The 22,847-nt window shown below is 34.7% G+C and overlaps 1 protein-coding gene across 3 annotated transcripts in view; it reads right to left on the bottom strand.

The window, feature by feature from the left end:
- ASAH2 (N-acylsphingosine amidohydrolase 2) overlaps nt 1-22,847 on the bottom strand; it is a 100,361-nt gene that overhangs the window by 11,063 nt on the left and 66,451 nt on the right. For all 3 annotated transcript variants that reach the window (XM_058298869.2, XM_023589933.3, XM_058298870.2), the window contains 9 exons: nt 20,349-20,435; nt 17,956-18,060; nt 17,737-17,818; nt 13,076-13,191; nt 11,820-11,914; nt 10,133-10,172; nt 8,228-8,323; nt 5,236-5,331; nt 3,035-3,181 (listed from right to left, as the gene is read on the bottom strand). In XM_058298869.2, the coding sequence (XP_058154852.1) occupies nt 3,035-3,181; nt 5,236-5,331; nt 8,228-8,323; nt 10,133-10,172; nt 11,820-11,914; nt 13,076-13,191; nt 17,737-17,818; nt 17,956-18,060; nt 20,349-20,435 (864 nt within the window). The remainder of the gene's footprint in view (nt 1-3,034; nt 3,182-5,235; nt 5,332-8,227; nt 8,324-10,132; nt 10,173-11,819; nt 11,915-13,075; nt 13,192-17,736; nt 17,819-17,955; nt 18,061-20,348; nt 20,436-22,847) is intronic.

The following is a 22,847-nucleotide window of genomic DNA, read 5'->3' as shown; positions in this document are numbered from 1 at the left end:
AGATTTTGCCAACAAAGACTTCTAGTGGTTATTACAAAAATGTTCTAAAAAGTAATGGAAATGACGTTTAAAGAATAAAAGGAAAGTATTATAAAATTAACATTTTATATTAAAATTAACAAAGAATCTCAATAAAGAGAAAATATTAAAAGGCACAAATATAGAAATTCTGGAGCTCAATTTCAATGGTGGAAATGAAGATTTCACTAGAGGACCTCGACAGCATTTGTGAGATGATAGAGGAAACAATAAGTGAACCACAAGACAGATCAATTTAAATTATTTTATCTTAAGAACAGAGAAAAAGATTGAAGAAAAATTAGTAGAGACATGTGGGACAATACCAATGGGGCCAACACTAGTGAAACAAAAGTCCCAGAAGTAGTAAGAAAAAGACAAAGGAACCCAAAAAAAGTAATAAAGAGACAAAGGAACCATATTTCTTTTTTGAAGAATTATGATTGAAAACTTCCCAAATTTGAATGAACATTTCTTTATAGATCCACAGAACTCAACAACCCCCTAGAAGGATAATCACAAACAGGTTCACATTTAATGCATAGCATGAAACTGGTGGAAGACATAAACAAAGAGAAATCTTAAAGGTAGCAAGAGAAAAATAACAGAACACATACAGGGGAACTACAATAAGATTACAGTTGATTTCTCATCAGAAACAGTGGAGTGCAAAAGGCAATGGAATGACAGTTTCAAGTCGTAAAAGAAAAAAATAAGACAACAAAGAATGCAGCAAAACTAACTTAAAAGATAAAGGCAAAATAAAGGCATTCAAGATAAATAAAGCCTGATAAAATATATTATTAGCAGAATTGCCTTCCAAGAAATACTAAGGAAAGTCCTTTGTCTAACTCTAAATGGTAACTCTTACTAGAAAGTGAAAAGCACTGGAAATGGTAAATATGTGAGCAAATATAAAAGATTCAAAAATATTGTTTCCAAGTCTTCTCTTAACGTCTTTAAAATGCATAAGATTGTGTAATAAAACAATAGTTATTAACATTGTATTGTTGTGTTTACAACATATATATGTAATAAATGTGACAATATAGAATAAAGGAGAAGAAAGTGAAGAGTAATACATTGGAGCAAACTTTCTACATTGTTTGAGTATAAAGTTAACATTATACTGAAGTAGATTTTGATTAGTTAAGATACATATTAGTCTCTAAAATAGCAACTAAGAAAACAATATATATAGTTTAAAAAAGAGGAATAAAAATGGTACACTAAAACATATAAGTAAGCTATGCTTCCAGCTTAATAAACAAGAAAAAGCAAAGTAAAATCAAAGCAAACAGCAGGATGTAATTCAGGGGCAATCACCGGACATTGTAAATCCTCACAAGGCCCACTGGATGGAATGGGGGAGAGTATGGGCCATGATGTGGACCACTGACCATGAGGTGCAGAGGTGCCCAGAGATGTACTTACCAAATGCAATGGATGTGTCATGATGATGGGAATGAGTGTTGCTGGGGGGGAGAGGTGGGGTGGGGGTGGTGGGGTTGAATGGGAACTCATATATATATTTTTTTTAATGTAATATTATTACAAAGTCAATAAAAAAAAAAAAGTCAATGAATCAGAAGCCAGAAAAATATTAGGCAAAATCAATGAAACTAAAGGTTAGTTTTTGAATACACAAATTATCAAAATCAGGAAGAAAGTGGAAACATCACTACTAATTCTACAGAAACATAAAGGATTCTAAGGGAATTTTATGAGCAGCTTTGTGTCAACTTAGACAATTCATATGAAATAGAGAAATTCCTAAAAAGACACAAATTTATAGAAATGTACAGACCAAATTCTTAAAAGACAATTGATTGAAGAAAAAAATGGAAAATCTGAATAGGCCTATATCTAAAGAAATTGAATTAGTAATTAAAAATTTGCCATAAAGCAAAGTTGAGTACCATATGGCTCCACTGGTGAATTATATCAAACATTTAAAGAAGAAATAATATCTATCTTTCTCATACTTTTTCAGAAAATAGAGGAAAAAACACTTCCTAAATTATTCTCTGATCATTATCCTAATACCAAAGGTAGACAAGGACAATACATGAAAGGAAAATCATTGATAAATATCCCTCATGAGCATGGATGCTAAATTCCTTATCAAAACATTAACAAACCAAAATCAAAACAAATTTTAAAAAAAGGATTATGCACCATGAATAAAGGAGATTTATGCCAGGAATTGGAAGTTGACTTAAAATCTAAAAAATCCTTTAATGCAATATACCATATTACTAAACTAAAAGACAAAAACTACATTACAACCTCAGTAGACAGAAAAAAATCCAACACACATTCCTGACAAAAACTGTTAACAAAGTAGGCATGGAAGAAAACTTTCTCAATTTCATAAAGAATATGTCAAAAAAAAAAAAAAACTAAAGAAAATAATATATTAATGGTTAAAGACCAAATATTTAAATATTTTCCTCCTAAGATCAGAAACAAGGCAAGATGTTCAGTCGCACAACTTCTATTCAACATTGTATTAGAGATTCTAGATAGTGCAATAAGGAAAGAAAAAGAAAAAAGAAAGAAAGAGAGAGAGGAAAGGAGGAGAAGAAGAAAGAAGACATCCAGTAAAGAAATACAGAGAGAAATAAGTGAACCTGATATACAGGACATGATCCTACAGATAGAAATTCCTAGGGAATATATTAAAAAACAAAACTACTAGAAGGAATAAATAAGGTTTCAGGGCAAAAGATCAATTGATCAATATAAAAATAGTAGTGGTACATATCCTGCTGCATTTCTTCGCTTTTCCTATCCTTGATTTAAGAGACAACTCTCAGCTGCAGCTGAGTGGTTCCATAATTTGTATTTTACAAATTCAATTTTACATAATTACCATCTGAAAAATAAATATTTCCCCATTCTCAGTATTATTTTTGCAGAGCCTCTGCAAAGATAAGAACAATTGTCAAAATTATCATTGCTACCCCTAAAAATCCACTCCCAAAGAATTCCAAGATTTCTTTATAAGTCTTACCACTCTGTACTGAGGTTTCACTGGCTGCAGTACATCCCCAAAAGTTTTGCCTGTTGGTGTATTATCCACAATATTAGGAGTTAATGGGAATATCAGATTTTTGAAATATGGAGGCTCTGGACCACTGCTCAGATTGGCTACTGTGTCCTGGAACAGAAAGCATTCGCTTACAGTACACGGTGTAGAATCAAAGGCTAGCACCCCTAGATGTGCCTTCACTGCACACATACTCCAAGAGCTAACAATCTCTAACAAAACATGAGGGGAACCTTGCTGAAATGCAGACCTAGACTTCCATAATTTCAACTTTTGCCATTAGAGGAAAGTTTTTCTTAGACAACACTTTCATTCCCACAGGCTATATAGCACATTAATCAGAGTGCAAGCTTCGAAGCAATTAATTCAGATCTAAATTCTGAATCTTCCATTTTTAATGGTGTGATTTTGGACAGGATAAGTCTTTATAACATGACTGTCATTATTCTTTTATGAGGCTTTTTTTTTTAATTAGAGAAGTTATGAGTTTACAAAACAATCATGCATAGTGTCTTATTCTTTTCATTTTTGAAATGTTTTAAGCCTCTCTCACCCAGTTAGTACCAAATCTTTTTCTGAGTCCATCTCTCTGTTATTTAAAGAATATAATAAATATATTTTTAATTTAAAATCATTCTATGTCCTGACTGGCTTAATCTATGTTTTTATCACCATTATTAGTGTTATCAAAACACTAATATCAAATCTGAAATAGCCTTTCATATGTTATCAATGTATACATTTAATATTTATAGCTATATGAGGTAGTTGTGTATTATCATTCCCATTTTGCAAATGAGAAAATAGGCTTGGGCATACTCAATGATTTCCTCAAGATTACATACCTAGTTTTAAAATGTATAACCATAAAGTTGACTGTGAAAACAAAATTTCTCAAAATGAATTGCATTTTTCTTCAATAAATATCCATGGTTGGGAGAGTTATAGCTCAAATGATTGAGCACCTGCTTCCCACATATGAGGTCCCATGTTCTATCCCCAGAACCTCCTAAAAAAAAAAAATCCATGGCAAGAACTATAGACCTATGACTGTAATGAAGTTAAACAGTGGTTAATCTCTAGGAATGGGTTATAGGTTTATACTTCCTTGTATAATCTGATCATTCTATAAGTAGGTATAACTTTTATCATGAAAAATAAGGTTCTACTTTGAGAAAAATGTATCAGACTTAAAATTAAGAGGAATTTTATGATAAAACAATAAACAGATAATTAAAATATATCCCAAATATTTATTAAATTTACATTGTCCTAAAATTTCAAAACCAACTAATTAAATAGAAGCATATGAAATTGCCAATATTCAATTTTTTATCTATAGAATCAGGAATTTCTTTTTTTTTAATTTAATACATCCAAACAGTTTCTTTAAAAGTGTTTTATTGTCTTTACTATGCTGTAATTGTTTCACGCATTTTATTGGGACTGTTGGCTTTATATAAGGGTCTGCTTATTATTTTATATTCTTTACCCTGGTTGTTGACTAATCATCTATCACAGTGCAGCTTCATAAATAATTACACCCAAAAGGGAAGATTTCCACAGGTGAAGTTCCCTTAAGTGAATAACATGTTATATACACAGAGTGTGCCTTCCAAGATATGACAATGTTTCATCAAATCTAAGACTCCACTGGATTATAACAACTATTAATATTTTTGAACCACCAACAAACTAAAAGCATGCTAAGTATTATTGTAAGGTTCTACTGATGCATCGCAAATTCAGAGATGTTATAACATGAAAAATGAGCATCTTAGAATTGATGTTCATTTCAGCTGGCAAAGTGTTTGGATGACAGAACTCTAGTTTAACTTCACTTACAATAAGCCTGGTCACTTATCATCACTGAACCTATTTGCTCACCTGAAAAATGGGGAAAATGATACCTCTTTAACTATCATTATGATTGTGAGGATAATATGAGACAATATATATGGAAAATAAAACTGTCACCACCAAAGGATATTAATTGAATCTGAATTTTACTATCACTTTCATTTCTTAAAGCTATCTTGTAGCTATTAAATTTTTTTAAACCATGAAAGTTTTGAAGGAAATTGAACACTCGTAGCAAAGGCTCTCCTTTATTTGTTCTACACCCTCACACCCCTGAGACACACACACATACAATACTTGGTTACCGTAGCAATGGCCTTAGCAAGGCCTCTGAAGAGCTGGATGTAAGCAGACAGAGTATGTGGTCCATAAATAGTAGATGCTGCCTCATACCGCTGAACCTGCAGGAGAGAGTTGTATGTGGTTCTGCACATCTCAGTCCATTTATAGAGGTGTCACATCTTAGGTGAGGGATGACACTTGAAGATCTCACATAATTCAAAACTGGCAAAACTCAAGATTTATTAGAACAAAGGAGACCAGGCATTTCCCATTAACCAGCCAAAGTGAATGACTCCCATCAACTACATATTAAAGACAACGGGTTCTCTTAGTTTATGCCATTTGGACTGTTAATCCATTTAATCTGAAGTAGAGGAATAGCTCCTATCTTATATCTATTGTAAGTACTTGTAAATGCTAATCTCAAAAAAAAAAAAAAAACCCCACAAAATGCCCTCCAAGGGCACACAGCAGGAGAAAAACAGGCTAAAAAGAGTCTTAGGAACTCCTAGATATATTGAGCGCTCATGGTACTATCTGGAGAAAGATATTTAACCCACCCCAAAGACAACTACATTTCCTATTACCTGAATGCCAGGCCTTTCAATGTTCCACAGGAACATCAAATTAATCAAATCTAAAATGGAATTCATCATCACAGACATATCAGGTTTCCCTGCAGCCTTGTCCATCTCAGTCAATTCCATCCTCCCAGTCTCCCAAGTAAGAATCATCTGGCAGGTATCTTAAACCCCTCTCACTCCCTCATCCTACATCTTGTAAGTCTACAAGTCATGTTATTCTATCCCCTTAAAATCTTTTAAGTTCTTCCATTTTCTTCTGTTTCTACTATTTTTACCTTAATTCAAACTCTTATCTCACCCAGATAGTAACTTAGTAACTACAACATCATAATCAGTTCTCACTTCTAGACCTGCCCTTCCAATTAATTTTTCACACTGCCATCCTAGTCTACATTCTAAATTACAAATTTGATATGAACATTATCTTGCTTTGAATCCTACTGCAGTTCCCCCAAACCTTCCTTAATGAGTCAAAGCTCTGAAGCACAGCACTTAAGTCCCTCCATCAGCGAACCACTGCTCCCACTCTAGAAACTGTTTCATTACCATCACCATACAATTATTTACTCTATAGTACTCAATTAATTACAGACCCTTAAATGTGCTAAGTTTGCATATGTAGTCCCCTCTATATGGAACACCTTCCTAACTTTTATTTGCCTGACTAACCTTTAGTTACTTAGAAACTTTCATTCTCAAGAACTCAGATAATACATCTTCCTGAAAACCTGCCAGTTCCTGTCCTCAAATAGGGTGACCTCAATCTAGATTGGTGTTCTTTCTCGATGTTTTCATAGCATCTCGTGCATACCTTTCACAGACATGTAATCATCTGTTGTAGCCTCTGCTTTACACTAGACCATTAACCTCTAGAGGTCTTGAGAGTTGGGGCAGATTCTTACTCACCATTAGGCCCTAGTCAGTAGTTTACAGAGTATGTCACAGCAGATATTTGTGGAATGAATGAGTGAATAAATGAATGAGTAAATAATAATCCTTTAAGGATGCATGTTCTTAAGCTAGGAGACAATCTAGTAGGGGTTCCTAACCTTGTTTTTGCATGGGCTCCTTTGGCAGTCAGCTAGGCCTATGGACCCCTCTCAGAATACTATTTCTAAATACATAAGATAAAATACATGGAATTGAAAAAGAAAACCGTTTAGAGGGAAATGAGCTTGTCAAACTATAATAAACCAATTTTGTGATTATAGTAATACATGCACCTTTCCATTCCATTATTAAATAAGTTCTAGCAGCCAATCTAATAACTACTGTGATTTCAGAAAGTGATGAGAGTAAGATATTTCCAGATCTGCAATCGCTGTATTTTTGATATGAAAATATCCATGATTCCTACTGGCGATAAAGTTGGAGGTACTGCTATTACTACTGTGTATTTGTTTTGAGTCATAATTGAATGAAATGCAAAATAACACATAGAGATCAGTGAAAAAAATCTGTAATGTTTCCCATATATATTTATCCAAGTTAACTCTTATTCAGCAGAATTTCCTAGAAGGCAGGGACCTTTAGTAAAGCCTGCAGAGAGCATCAGGGGAGATTCCACAGCTGATATCCCTGAACATTTGTCAAGATGTAGACTGCATGCCTCTGTACAAACTGCCAAGATATACCAGCAGCTACACTGTATTAGAAATCATTAATTATGGGCTTCTGGGCTGTTTCAACTTCTGTTGGGCTACTTTCTTAACTTATTATAAACAAAGAAATATTATAGTCACCAATCTCCCTAAACTCTATGAGACTGTATCTTAATCTATACCATGGATATAATAATACCCAATGCCATAGCTTATTGTGTGGATTACTTATGATCATGTGTACTAAGTGCTAAGCTAATGCATTAAAAAAATAGTAACTATCAGGGAGCTGATGTGACTTAAGCAGTTGAGTGCCTACTTCCCACATAGGAGGTTCCAGGTTTAGTTCAGGTCCAAAAAAAAAAAAAGCAAAAACAAACAAAAACACCAAGCTAGAAGAGCCAATGTGGCTCAGTGGTTGAGCACTGGCTTCCCACATATGAGGTCCCTGGGGAAGAAAATGTAGCTATCAAAATGGGAGTTTTTCCAGGTTCTACATAGGGTTAAGGCACCAAAGCACCAGCTGCATTATAGATAAGGTTAGGGATGTTGCACGCCACAACCCAAGATTATTACCAGTACCCTCGATAAAGTAATTAATTTCAGGAAGAGTGGAAGTCAGTGAGACTAGAATTCTGACCTGAACTTGGAAATGGTGAACCTGGAATTCCCAAATACAACCTCTAGTCTATCATTCTCTTACCTGCTCTAAGGCAAAATCATCTCTCAGAAATATGGTTTTTGGGGAGTCTAGAAAGAAAACCTGCATTTGACATTATAGACTTGATCGAGGTATAATTTATTTAAATGATGAGAACTCTTTGTTTTACCTGGTATTCTTCATAGGTGGTAATGTAATGGGTATAAACATTGCATAGACCCGAAATAACAACAGTCATATTCTGCATCCCATAAGAAGCAAATTCCTAGGAAGGAAAGGCAGAGACCAATAAATTACTCTTCACCTTAAACTATACTCTCATTCCAGTTTACATAACATACAATCATAGATATGAATCATCAATGTAAGAGGCTTCTTTTACCAAAATTCTTCCTAATGAAATGTAGAATGGTACAACCACTGTGGAGGACATTTCCTAAGAAAGTCAAATACAGACTTGCCATGTAACCCAGCAATACCACAGTTATATACCCAGAAGAACTGAGAGCAGTGACACGAACAGACATCTGCAAACTGATGTATGTTCATAGCAGTATTATTCACAATAGCCAAAAGATGCAAACAACCCAGATAGCCATCAACTGATGAATGGATAAACAAATTATGGTGTATACCCATGATGGAATATTATGCAGCTGAAAGAAGAAATGAAGTCTTGAAGCATATGACAACATGGATGAACCTGGAGGAACTTGTTGAGTAAAGCAAGTCAGATACAAAAGGACAAATACTGTATGATTGTGCTATTATGAACTAAATATATTGTGTAAACTTATGGAGTTAATAATTACAATATAGGTCACCAGAAAATAGAATGAAGGTAGAGAATGGAGAGCTGAAGTTTAATCTGTGAAGAATTGGTGTTTATCTTTGGAAAAGAATAGAAATGGTGAAAGCACATCATAGTGTTTGTAACTAGCAGAGCCATTATATGGGTATGACAGTGGTTAAAAGGGAATGTCTAAGGACATGTATATTACTAGAAGGAAAGCTAAAAATGTAACATGGGATGGTGTAACAGTGAAATCTCACATGAAGAACAAATATGGGTAATATTGCATATATAAGTTTTTTTTATAAAATTTAAATATAAATAAACTAGAGAGACAGAGACAGAATAGCAGTTACATGTGGCAGGCAGAGCAGAGAAATTAGGAGGTGATGAGTTTTTATTTGTTTAGCAGTTATGTACAGCAGAGGAAGTATAGGGAGATTGAGAGGTCATGAGTTTTTGCTTGTTTGTTTGTCTGTTTTTTGTTTTTTATTATTTATTATTGGAATAATGAAAATGCTTTAATAAGGATTAAAGTGATGACTGCACAACTATGTGATTATACCAAATACCATTGATTGTACACTTTGGATAGATTTATGCTTTATTAATATGTATCAATAAATTGATTTGTTAAAAAAAATTCTTCCTAATGATGAAAACTGCCTGGCAATGCAGAAATATCAAGCAATCCTTTTTGAAAATTTACAGCCATAACTCTGCACAAGTAAGCAAGCCAAAGAGGCAATGAATATCATAATGATGTTGCATTCACGAGGCAGAATCTTCTTATTACTAAAGCACAGATTTTTAAAATCAATTTCCTAATCAGAGTAGTTATTTCCAGCTTCAAGTAACAGGACATGTGCTGATTTTGCCATTTGAGAATCCTTTTCAATACTGAATATAGGAAAGTCATAAATGATGATAAAACACAGAATTCCCCACATGTGAGGAATTTTATTTAGACTGTTGACTTTAAGATATTAAGGTATTTAGGGGTTCGTCACTGTTTAATAAAAAAAAAACGTCAATTGTTAAATTACCTACGCACAAATACCAATAAAATATTTTTAACAAGGCAATTTTCTTATATTGTTAAAGTTTGGCCTTATATACCAGTTTTTCATATTCACATTTAAACAAGAACTATGAAATGTTGGTCAACCAAGGAAAGATTATTTTAAAAGATACCAGATCATAAAGATAGGGAGTTTTTCCTCTTCCCCAATATGAAAGCATTTAGGAATTTAAAATTTAGATATTTTATTTTTAACTTACTGCTTGAACAGCCTCCCGTAGTCTTCGTCCAGACATGGTCCTGAGTCAAGAAAACAGAATTAACTGTTTTCCTATTGAGAATGTGTTCAAAATATGTAGAAAGACTTGCAGTGAAATTCTAAAAGTTACCCTGGCTCTTCACACAATCTAAAGTACGTAGGAACTCAATGACCATGCAAAATGAAAGTTAAGCTTTTTCCCTGACTTTCCTATCGTCCAAACAGATTTTAAAGCAAATTCTAAATTAGAATCAGTCAACTAACCAAAGGAGAGAATCAGAATTGATTAACCCAATGGCAAATAATCAGTCATTTTCCATTCATTGATTCAACAGAATTATGTAGGTTGCTTCTCTGTTATAAGAGCTAAGGAGGTAGAAATTATATTGTTCTGGTCCACAAGGAACTCCCCATTTCACTCAGTCATTTAATCCTTCAATTACACACTGAGCACCTAATACATACCACGCCCACTTTCAAGGTGCAAGGATTCAGTATGGAGCTTACATTCTTCTGAGGGGAGATGACCAATAAGCAGATAAAAAAAACTAGAGGACGGTAAGTCCTATGGAGAATAATAAAGCAGGGTAAAGAGAAAGGGAATGGTAGTGGTCATTTGGTGATGATAGTAGTAGTGGTGATTAAGGCAGTGATAGTGGTGATGGTACGGTGGGTGAAGGCTATTTTACATAGCCTGATCAGGACTAACATCTCTGTGAAAGTGGGATAAGACCAAAAAATGGAAGGAATAAGAGCCATCCATGGGGATAACTGGAGGGAAAGTGTTTCAGGAAGAAGGATCAAAGTTCCTGAGACAGGAGCGTGTTTGGGAAGTCTGAGAACTGCAATGAGGCCAATGTACCTGAAGCAGAGGGCAAGGGAAAGAGCCGTAAGAAATCAGATCAGAGAGGTTGCTGAGGGCCAGCTCAAGAAGGCCTTGGAGGATAATGTAAGGGTTTGAGGATACACCTGGACTGAGACGGAAAGCTATTTTAGGGTTTTGAACAAGAGATGACACAATCTAACTTGGGTTTTAAAGAGATTAGTCTGACTGCTATGTTGAGAAAAGATTATAGATGGGTAAAGGAGAAAGCAAGGAGACCAGATAAGAAGTTTTTGCAATAATCTAGCTGAGAGATAATGATGGCTTACACATGAGGGCAGTGACAGAAATGGTTGTTCAGAGTATGCAGAATTTGATGGAATGAGAGAAAAGAGAAAAAGAGAAGATTAAGGGATGACTTCAAGATTTATGGCCAGAGGAATTGTAGTATATAAAATTGTCATTTACTGAGATAGGAAAGACAGCAGATGGAACAGGATTAAAACATTCCTCCTTGTTTTTATTGCCTAAAGTAATTATTTCAAGTACCAGTATTTTACTATTATTTCAAGCCCTTCTACTGATATGATAATTCATAGCATCATTTTAATTTGGAATGGTAAGTTTTCAAATGTTCATGCTTGCTTCAAAGCTGCCTTGAGTTACCCTACCAGTAACAGAAGTAGAGAAATTTATTCCTCAGTGGATCCAACAAAAAAGGGTAAGAAGAATTGTCACTGTTAGAAAACACAATATAGTAGGATTCAAAAAGACCAATATAGAAATATCTGTCACTGATAAGGATTCCAACCAAAAGGCACAAATAATAAAACACATTTTTTACTAAGAAATAAAAAGAACTTACGTAAACTCCCCAGGGATAGCAGTTATGGCCAAGGACCCAAGAGTAATAATCTGAACATCAACAATATCTGGGTGCCAGGGATGAGGTATTGACAACTAAGAACCCAAACACGAAAATTGTGTTAGGCATATTACTCTTACTATGGCCAAGAAACAAAAAATCTCCTTTATTAAAGAACTTAAAATGTTTTTAGCTGGTTTTGATCTTTAATCCTACAATCATAGATTTTCTTTCCAGTTTATGACATATTATTAAATATTGTATCTGGGTATTTATGTCCTGGTTATAACAGGTGACTCGCAAATGCCAATTTCCTATTAAGTTGGTTTTTTTCTCATCAATGAGGTTTTTGGTTTATTTGTCATTGTGGAATCACAATGTGTAATGGATAAGCAAGAGTTCCCCTAGAATACTACTGTAACTATCCTCATACAGACAATAGAATCAGAAGTTTCATCTTTTGGAATGGCCTAATTTAGTGGTTACCCTTCTTACTCTAGTACAATTTTAAAGTTTTCAATTCCCAAATCTTGCCTTATTTTCCATAGTCTCTCTCAGAGAATCTATCCTTTTCCAAATTCAGATTGGTGTCGAATTTTTTCCTTCATTACTTCTTTTCCATTCTCTCTTCTTTCCCAAGATTTTTTTGTTTGTTTGTTTTGGTTTTAGGCAGTACCAGGGATTGAATTCAGGACCTCCTACGTGCAAGGCAGGCACATCAACCACTGAATTATAGTCGCTCCCTTTCTCAAGAATTTTAATTGAATATTTTAAAAATCTATTTTTTTTACTTTGACAATTCATGCTTTATGAACACAAACATGATCTTTTGACTTGTGAAATACATGTGAAAACACATGTTCCAAAGGAGTGTTAAAAGATTGCATTAGTAAATACTGTTGCCTGGATATGTTGAGACACAAACTGTTCCTTTTTATATAACCTAATATGTTCTCCTCTGCAAAGATTTTTATGTGGATACCCTTCCTGGAGCCAATAAAAATGAATCCAGAATAGGGTAAATGCTAATCCAATCTCCCTTTTCCAGTGTTTGAATTGCTCTGTTTCTTTATCATTTTTACAAAAAGGTTGTCACTTATTCATTAGTGTTAGATCCATAGCATCCATATTTGAAATATTAAAACTTTGATGTGGGAATACCTGAATAACACCTCCCACATCAATAGAGATCTACCATTCATTATTTGACAATTCACAAATTTAAAAGTAAAAATATAATAATCAGGACGCATTACCTCTCCAGTGTGAAAAAGGATTGGCTTTGGTTTATGACATTCTTTGATTTCTTCGGATGGCTTGCCCAGGATCTGGTCCCGAATGGTGTCCCACATTGGACTGTCTGCTGTTGTCCCTATTGTAAATGTTATGATCAATATGATTTATTGAACCAACCTTCTGAAAAAAAGCAATCATTTTCAATAATATTGCCCAGCAATCCTTTTAGGAGGTTCAGAAATTCTATTAAAGTTGTTGCTAAATGATACCAAACAGTTTGAATAATGTAAAAGGCAAAATTTTCTGTGTATCCTAAAGTAGAAGCAATTAATTAGTTCAGTCCTCAGTGTGGTCAAAAGAAAAAAAGAATATGTTTTGTTAAACATCTGTGAAGTGTTATTTCTATTGCTCTTGCTCCCCATGTTGCAATTAAAACAATATAATATAATAAACTATATATCTATGAACTAAATCACTTTTTTTCCTGTTTTGAAAACTAAAAATGACACATTCAATCTGCAGTACTGGCTGTCTTGTTTTTGGTCCCTGAAGGAGCCTTCCTGATTCTCCATTTAAATACACACACACACATATACAAACACACAAGCTGTAAAAACCAAGCCCGAAATCCATACTCTGGGGGAAAATTTGTTAACTACAAATCCTATGACCTGAAAATCTGTAAGCCTTCAGTGAGTTACAATAATTATAAGCATGTATGCACCTAATAACAGAGCATCAAGATACATGAAGTAAAAACTGACAGAAATGAAAGAAAAAGTCAACAATTCATCAATAATAGTTGGAGACTTCAATAGCCCATTTTCAGTAATAGACAGAACCAGGCAAAAAATCAAAAGAGAGATAGAAGACTTGAGAAACACTGTAAAACTACTAGATCTAATAGACATCTATAGTGTATGCCACCCAAAAAGAGAACACACATTTTTCTAAAATGTACATGGAACATTTTCAGGATATACCATATGCTATACTATAGAACAAGCCTCAGTAAACATAAAAATTTAAAAATAATATGAAGTATGTTCTTTAACTGCAATAGAATGAAAATAGAAATCAATAGCAGGAAAAATTGGGGAAAAGCACAAATACGTGGAATTTATACAACACACTCCTAAATAACCAATGGGTGATAGAATAAATACAAAAAGGAAATCAGAAAATACTTTAAGATGAATGAAAATGAAGACATAACTTATCAAAACTTACGGTATGGAGCAAAAGTAGAGCTTAGAAAGAAATGTATAGCTATAAATGCCAATTTAAGAAAGAAGAAAGATCTCAAATCAATAACCTTATCTTCCACATTAAGAAACTGGAAAAGGAAGAGATGGTCTCACACTGAAACAAGGGTAAGGAAGGAAATAAATATTAGAGCAGAAATTTATGAAACAGAAAAACAAGAAAGAAAAAAATAATTATACAAAAAGCTGGCTTTTTGAAGAGAGCAACAAAGTTGGCAAACCTGTGGCTTGATTGACTAAGAAAAACAGAGAGAAGAATCATTGTATTAGAATAAGAAGTGAAATAGGGGACATTACCACTGACTTTTCAGAAATAAAAAGTATTATAAAAGAATACTTTGAATAATAGTATGCATGCCAATAAGTTAGATAACTTTGATTAAATGGAAAATTCCCAGAAAAACACAAACTACCAAAACTGACTCAAGAAGAAATAGACAACCTGATTGAATTAGTAATCAGTAACTACTCACAAAGAAAAGTCCAGGCCCAGATGGTTTCACAAGTCTACCAAATATTTAAAGTATGAATACCAATTCTTCACAAACTCCTCCAAAAACTAGAAGAGAAGGAACACTTCCCAACTCATTCTATGATGCCAGTATTACCCTGATACCAAAACCATTCAAAGACATGACAAGTAAAGAAAACCAGACTAGTATCTTTACTAATATCTTTTATAATTTTAGATGGAAAAATCCTTAACAAAATACAAGCAAACAAGGTTCAACAAAAAATAAAAAGAATTATCAACTAGATCAGGTGGGATTTATTGCAGGAATGCAAAGTTGGTTTAACATCCAAAAACTCAATTGATAAAACACATCATCGCAATAGAATAAAAACAAAAATCACATGATAATCTCAATAGATACAAAAAAAAGCCTGTGACAATATCCAATACCCTTCAAGATAAATACACTCAAGAAACTAGGAATAGAAGGAAATTTCCTCAGCCTGATAAAGGGCATATTTATCACAGCTAATATCATATGGTTGAAAAACTGGTTGTTTTTCTCTTGGGTCAAGAACAAGACAAGGAAGTCTGTCCTTATCTCACCCATTCAAAATTGTACTGTAGATTCTAGCCAGGACAACTAGAAAATCAAAAGGAAATAAAAGGCACCTAGGTTGGAAAGGAAGAAGTAAAACTATCTCTATTCACAAATGACATAACCATGTACAGAAAAAAAGCTTAAAGAATCCACTGAAAAATTATCAGCACTAATAAACTAGTTTAGCAAAGTTGAAGGATAAATTATTAATAGACAAAAATAAATTACATGTCTGTATACTTGCAATGAACAATATGAAAATGAAGACAAGAAAGCAATTCCATTCACAATAGCATTAAAAATAATAGACTACTTAGGAATAAATTTAACAAAAGAAGAGTAAAACTTATAGTCTGAAAACTACAAAATGTTGAAAGAAATTAAAGAAGATCTAAATAAATGGAAATGAATCCCATGTTCATGAATTGGAAGACTTAATATTGTTAAGCTGGCAAATCTCCCTAAATCAATCTACAGGTTCAATGCAATCCATATCAGAATCTCAGCTGACTTTTTTGTGGAAATTGACAAGCTGATTCTAAAATTCATATGAAATTGCAAGGGATCCAAAATAGATAAAAGTCTTGAAAAATAAGAACAAGTAGGAGTGCTTACACATTCTAATGTGAAAACTTACTACAAAACAAAAATAATCAAGAAAGTGTGATACTGGCCTAACAATTGACATATAGATCAAAGGAAAGGGATTGAGAGCCCAGAAATAAAACCATGTGTCTATGGTCAAGTGATTTTCAACAAGAGTGCCAAGACCATTCAGTAGGTAAAGAACAATCTTTCCAAAAATGATGTTTGGACAACTGGATATCCACAAGCAAAAGAATGAAGTTGGACTCACATCACACTAAATGCAAAAATTAACTCAAATGGGTCAAAGACCTAAATATAACAGCTAAAACTGCAAAACTCTTAGAAGACAACATGGGAATAAATCTTCATGACCTCGGTTTGGCAAAAGGATTCCTGGATATGAAACTAACAATATGAGCAACAAAAGAAAAAATAGGTAATTTGTACTTCATCAAAATTAAAACTTTTGTGCTTCAAAGAACACAAACAAAAAGTAAAATGACAAGCTACAGAATGGGAGAAATTATTTGTAAATCATGGATCTGATAAGGAACTTGTATCCATAAAACCTAAAGAACTCTTTCAACTCAAGAATAAAAAGAAAAATAACTCAATTAAAAATATGTAAAGCATATAAATAGACTTTTCTCCAAGGAAGATGTACAAATGGTCAATAAAAACATGAAAAGATGTTCAATATCATTGGTCATCAGGAAAAACACAAATCAAAACCACAATGAAATACCACTCCACACCCACTAGGCTGGATAGAATAAAAAATCAGATGATAAATGTTGGTAAGAATATGGAGAAATGGGAACCCTCAGACACTGTTTGTAGGAATGTAAAATGGTATAGTCTCTGGAAAACAACCTGGCAAATATTTAAACATAGAATTAAACATAGAATTATTACTATATCACCCACTGCTACCGTATCACCCAGAGATTCCACTCCTAGATACATACCCAAGAGAAGTGAAAATATAGGTCCACACAAAACTTGAACATGAATGTTACAGCACTACTATTCATAATTATGAAAAGGCAGAAAAAATTCAGATGGCCATCGAAAGATGAATGCATTAAAAAAATAAACAATGGACTATTATTCAGCCATTAAAAATAATGACATACTGATTGATACATGTATGAACTTCAAAAATACTATGATGGAAGAAAGAAGCCAGTCACAAAGGACCACATATTATATGATTCCATTCATATGAAATGTCAAGAATAGGAAATTCTATAGAGACAGAAAATAGATCAGTGGTTGCTTAGAGCTGGGAGAGGAGCAGGGAGATGAGGGGTTGAGAGGTGAGAACTAATGTGAACCATTTCACATTACTCAAGTGTTCTAACATTGACTGTGGTCATGGTTTTATATCTGTGAATATACTAAATACCATTAATTGCATACTTTAAATGGGTAAATTGTATGGTATGTGAAGAGCTTCTTCATATTATTGATGATACAACAATCCCCTTCCCTACTCTCTCAACCTCATCTCAGCCCCAGCACAACTTAATTAATCATCTATAGATCAAAATGCAAAAAGAATTTGCCTCTGATTATATTTGACTTCATGGAAAGATAAGTCCTCTACCCCTGGGAATTATGGTCTATCATATACAAACCTGCAAAACCTGCATTGCCCTGAGTTTAAAACTAGAAATAATCAATGTACTGGCTACCATGAAATCCTATCAGGGAACAGAACTCTAAAGCTCCATAACCTGGAACCACGGATTTCAATAGACTTCATCTTACCCTGTGTAAAATTGAGGCTTCCAACTCCATCGATTGTGCCAGCTGCAAAGCTGTAACCCAGTGCCGGTTTACAGGTTTTTGCCTAAAGGAAAGATTTTTACAAACAAAACAAAAAACCAAAAAGGAAACAGAAGTTAAGCTGCAAGTACATAATGAGATCAGCCCGGAGCTTTACCCTGTGGCATAATAAGCTTTACCCTGTGACTCACTGACACTTACTGTGTGGGTGGAATTGAGCCAGATGGTGACATCCGTCATATTCACCCACTGGTGAGCTGAAGCCAGCGGCCCAGTTACCTCCTGGGAGGCAGAGGCATACAGTTCCTAGAAAATCCACAGATTTTCTGTTACAAGTGAATACTACTAGAGCAACCCAATAAATATTATTTTGGAATAGACTCCTACCCAATTGGATCTGAAACTGGGCAAGCCAAAACCAGTTTTTGAACAGGGGGATTAGTGTCCTCAGTTTTTGTAACCTTTTCTTCTAAGCTTGTTTAACTGCAGGTCTTATAAGAGCATGAGCAGAAAATACTGACTCTTGTCCTTTAGATGACCTTTGAGACACTGGGAACAGAGATCACCTCTCTCGGTACCATGATCATGAGGTCAGGGAGACACAGGAAGCAGATCAAAAAAGGGATCCTTCAATCAGGACGATACAGCCTAAAATCCACTCTACCACACATGGACAACTCTATAATTAACCAGTTGGACTGTGCCAAGTCAAACCTCCCCACTTCTGTCCCCATCTCTCACCTCCCATATAATCTCCCTTAGCACTCAGATTGGGGAGACAGATTTGAACCTTGTCTACTGGCGCCATGCCAGTTGACTTTGCATTAAAGTTCTTTCTTTTCTCAAAATCCTGATGTCATAGAATTGACCTCTGTGCACATCTGGCAGGGAGCCCTTGCTCCCTAACAGATCTAGCTAACAACCTAAGGCACTTGCCAGAAGCTCAAAGGCTCAGAGACAGTTGACCTGTATCTGATACCCACAGATATGAAAGTATGGTGGTACAGGATGTAACACAAATAGTCCCAATCTCACTTGAAAAGATAGTCAAGAAAACTGTCCCTGCAGCACCACCCAGGACATTAGGAGTGTATCTTCAGGTTTTCCCACATTTCCCTCTCAGAAGCCTTGAGTCTGCTAACAGGGCTGGTGTCAGGGTGGCTGGAAAGACTTCCAGGCCCCACTTAATAAACTGCATCAGCTCCCACACTCACCCTTTGGTGTCCTTTCCTTTATCTTTTCTTAATTTCTTTCTTTTGTACTTTCATTCTTTCTTTCTTTTTGATATAGTCAATTGATGCTTTTTCAATTTTATGGAAAATGTGAATAAAATATGTATGGAATATTTTGTTTTTATTGACCTGTATCATACACCACAGAAACACCCTCCTTCAGCACAAATCTCCTTGCCTGATGCTTAGCCCATTTCCACTCTGTCCCCAGCCCAGTTTCAGCAGCCACACGTGAGCTCCCAAGACATGTCATCAGCAATACCAGCTACAGCCTGCCTCCTCTGATCAAGTTGAAAGTTGTGCCTTACTCAGAAAAGAACTCAGAATGTGGGGCAAACCTCTAAGGGTCCCAGGCCCATAATGGTAAAATTCCTGACACCAAAGTGTGTCACTGGCACATGCCCTAAATAGAATCTGTTTAAAATAATTCACTAATAATACCACAGTAATTAAAAAGAAACTGTAGCAATTAGGCTGGCTGGTACTACCAATCTTGTGTCTGATGTTCTTTAAAGTGCTTTTGTTCTTCCTTAATTGCTCCTGAAATATATTTGAACCCAGGGAACAAGACATTTACTGAAAACACACACACATACAAGACAGAAGTGTGAGTAAGCTGTAAAAAGGAAGGGATTTAACTGTCTTTACCAGGAATATAGCAGTCTGAGGTCACCCTTTGTCTTTTCTATCAGAAATGTGTCTTCACAGAAACTGATGCAAGATATGGGGGCAAAATGGAAAATAAAATGTAGGAGAGGGAGGAGGGTAGAGTAATTCATAGTAATCTGACTCAAGAGCAGATTATCTCTTCATTAACACTTTTTTAAAAAGAAAAGAAAAGATGGATGTTCTTTGCCATATGGAAGACTGCTGGGAACAAATCTGAACCCAAACTGAGAGAGCTGGGAGTTATGCTGCTCAGCTTTGCCTTGTTATTGAAGGAAAAGTTAAGGAACGGTCAGGTGATTGGTAGGCAAAAAACTGCGAGACTTCCAAGAACTCCTTTCCTAATTTGGATCAGTCTGATCATATCTGATTGTACGTCAATTGAAAATTTTACAAGGTTCCTATCGCCCCACTATGGAAAACAAAAGCTCTGGCTAAACTAGAATGTTTTCCTGACTACTTGGTTTTTAAATGTACCTTCCCTAAGAAGTTAGATCTGAGCAGAGAGAGGTTTCCACACGTTTTGTGAAGGCAACCTCTAGAGCTGGCAGGTAACAGCATTCAGCCTTGCAGACTCCAGATGCAGCTTGAGCTCTTGCTGTCTTTCTTATAATTTTGGGCTTCCTAACATTCAGCGTCAGTGGATTTTAAAGAACGATTTGAAAAGGGGATGAAGTAGCTGGGCCCATGGCTTACCTTTGCTTTTTCATACAAGGCCCGTCCTATAATTTGTGTGCTTTCGAACATATCCCTTCCAGGTCCCTTAGCCATGCACATGCTGGGCTGGAACAAAATGAGACAAGATGGGGTTCTTAGTGAAATAAGCCATTATTTTAAGGAATGGAAAATTACAATGGAATATTAGCAGATTGTTTCAAGCATTTCTTTTCATAAATTCTCTCAAATTACAGACTAAGAAAAACAAAACCATGCATGGAATTAGAACAGTGAATATCTTCAGAAATAATCTCTGGCTAGCACCTTAAATTTAAAGATAAGGAAATTGAGGCTCAGGTGGGTTAAAGGATATCTGAGCTAACATTTGAAGGTAGGGCTCTCCATTTGTTACACATGTTTCCACTTCCTTGTTCTTGCCTATGACCCTTGCTCATGATCATGTTAAGCTGAAGCTCAGTTAAAATTACAATTATCCCTTCCACATCATAAATTTCCCCATTTTAGTTTCAATATATAGGGAGTCGGCATATGAAATTAAATGGGAATTTGGGGGGAGTTTTGTGGAAGCCACAGATGACATGCAAAGCCCAGCAGAGGATACAGAAAAAGTTTAGAAACTCAGAAATGCATAAAATATATGTATCGTATTGTATAATATCACCTATGACCAAATACTTAACCCAAATTTTACATTAAGGTAGACTAAATACCCCATAAAAGAAAAAAAAAATTAGACTTCTTCTCTGGTACAAAGAGAGGGCCAAAAATATTTTACATGGATTTTCCAGATTACGGAGGCATTATACCCCTAACCCCTGTAATGTGGAAGGGATAGCTGTATAGTGGAACAATTAGCTGGTCCTTTAGGGTAAAAAAAAATCAACAAATAAAATCTGTCTCTGTACCTTACTTCTTACTTTTTAAAAAATTGACTCATAACATACTTAAATATTATAAGTGGAACCAAAAGAATAATAGAAGAAAGTATGGGTGAATATTCTTTATAATTTTAGGGTATGGAAGACCCTTCTAAAAATTATAAAAACAGGCTTAGCAAATTTGACATTTTAAACATTTTAAACTTCTATATAGGTAATAAAAACAAGAGTGCAAGTGAATGACAACTGTTTAAACTGGGGGAAATTTTGCACTATTATGACAGAACTCATATTTTATATACAGGAGCTCTTAAAAGTCAATAAGAAAAAGTAATGTTTTCTGAATACCATTTGATTTATCCACATTAGTTGGGTATTCTCTTATTTGCAGTAAAGAGCATCCTAATAGATATACCATAGAAGATAGGTGAAATAGATATTCAAAAAAGAAGAAAATGTTCCTTTGAACTTTAAATATGTTCACTCTCATGAACAATTAAATGTGAATCAAAACTACTAAGAGATAACTCTGCATACTGTGTTGACAAAGAGTAAAAGATTTACAAGCCTGATGTTGGTGAGGGTTTGGAAGAACTGTCACTCCTGCATTGTGGGTAAGAATGTAATTGAGAGGGCACTTGGGCAATATGCAGCACGTGTTAAATGTGCTTTCTCTTCAACAGCAGACTCACCTTTAAGAATTTGCCCTGAGGTGAAAATCATACATATGAGAACATATGTTATGACAAGGATAATTATCACAGCAAGGCTGTATGAAGAAAAGAAGAAACAAAGGGATGAGAGGGAGAGAAAAAGTAAAAGAAGGCGGGGGAGAGGGTGAGGGGGAAGAGGAGAAAAAAAAATTACCCATTGGCCAGTCGGGAATTGGTTTACTAAATTATAGTACTTAAAACTGAAAATTACGGAGTTAGTTTAAATGTTATTGTAGAGCATATTTACTGGACATAAGGAAGCATATTAAAGAACAGCATAAAAGTATGATTCCATTTGTGTTAATTTACATGTGCATGTATGTTCATGGAAATATAAATAGTTGTCAGAAATGGCCATTAAAATTTTAACAGTTTAATCATTGTGAGTCAAGGAGGGTGCTCCTTGAGGTACTTCATATTTTATGAATTTTTAAAAGTTTTTTGAATTTTTAGTAAGCACATATCATTTCTTAACATTAAAGCTATTTTCTAAATTAAACAAAAATACTTTTTTAAAAAACTACATTAAAGCAGATGTGACACTACTTACCCATTCCCCTTTCTTTTTCGTCAGAGAATCCTGACTTTGTTAAGATACCATCTCCCACCCCCACCCTGTGAGATCATGTGACCCTATTCCTAACTCTGGATAAATCTAAGGCAATCATGGCAATTCCCTAGCCCTTGCCAATGACTGTTTCAGGAATCCTAGTTTAAGCCAATCAACACAGTCATTCTCTTGGCAATTGTTTTGGTCCAGTGGTGTACAAGTGATTTAAATTGGCCCAGTCAGATTGATGAGAAGAAATTTATTACAGGGTTGGAAGTGAGTTTTTCTCTCTCTCCTACTGTACACATGGGGGAAAGCTCATGCTCATTGCCTTCTTACTGCCAACAGTCATTTTGCGAACTTGTGGGAAGCCAGT

Source organism: Dasypus novemcinctus, chromosome 6, assembly GCF_030445035.2.
Source record: "Dasypus novemcinctus isolate mDasNov1 chromosome 6, mDasNov1.1.hap2, whole genome shotgun sequence".
Lineage (NCBI taxonomy): Eukaryota > Metazoa > Chordata > Mammalia > Cingulata > Dasypodidae > Dasypus > Dasypus novemcinctus.
The sequence above is the reverse complement of the archived record's forward strand: the minus strand, read 5'-3'. Positions and strand labels throughout refer to the sequence as shown.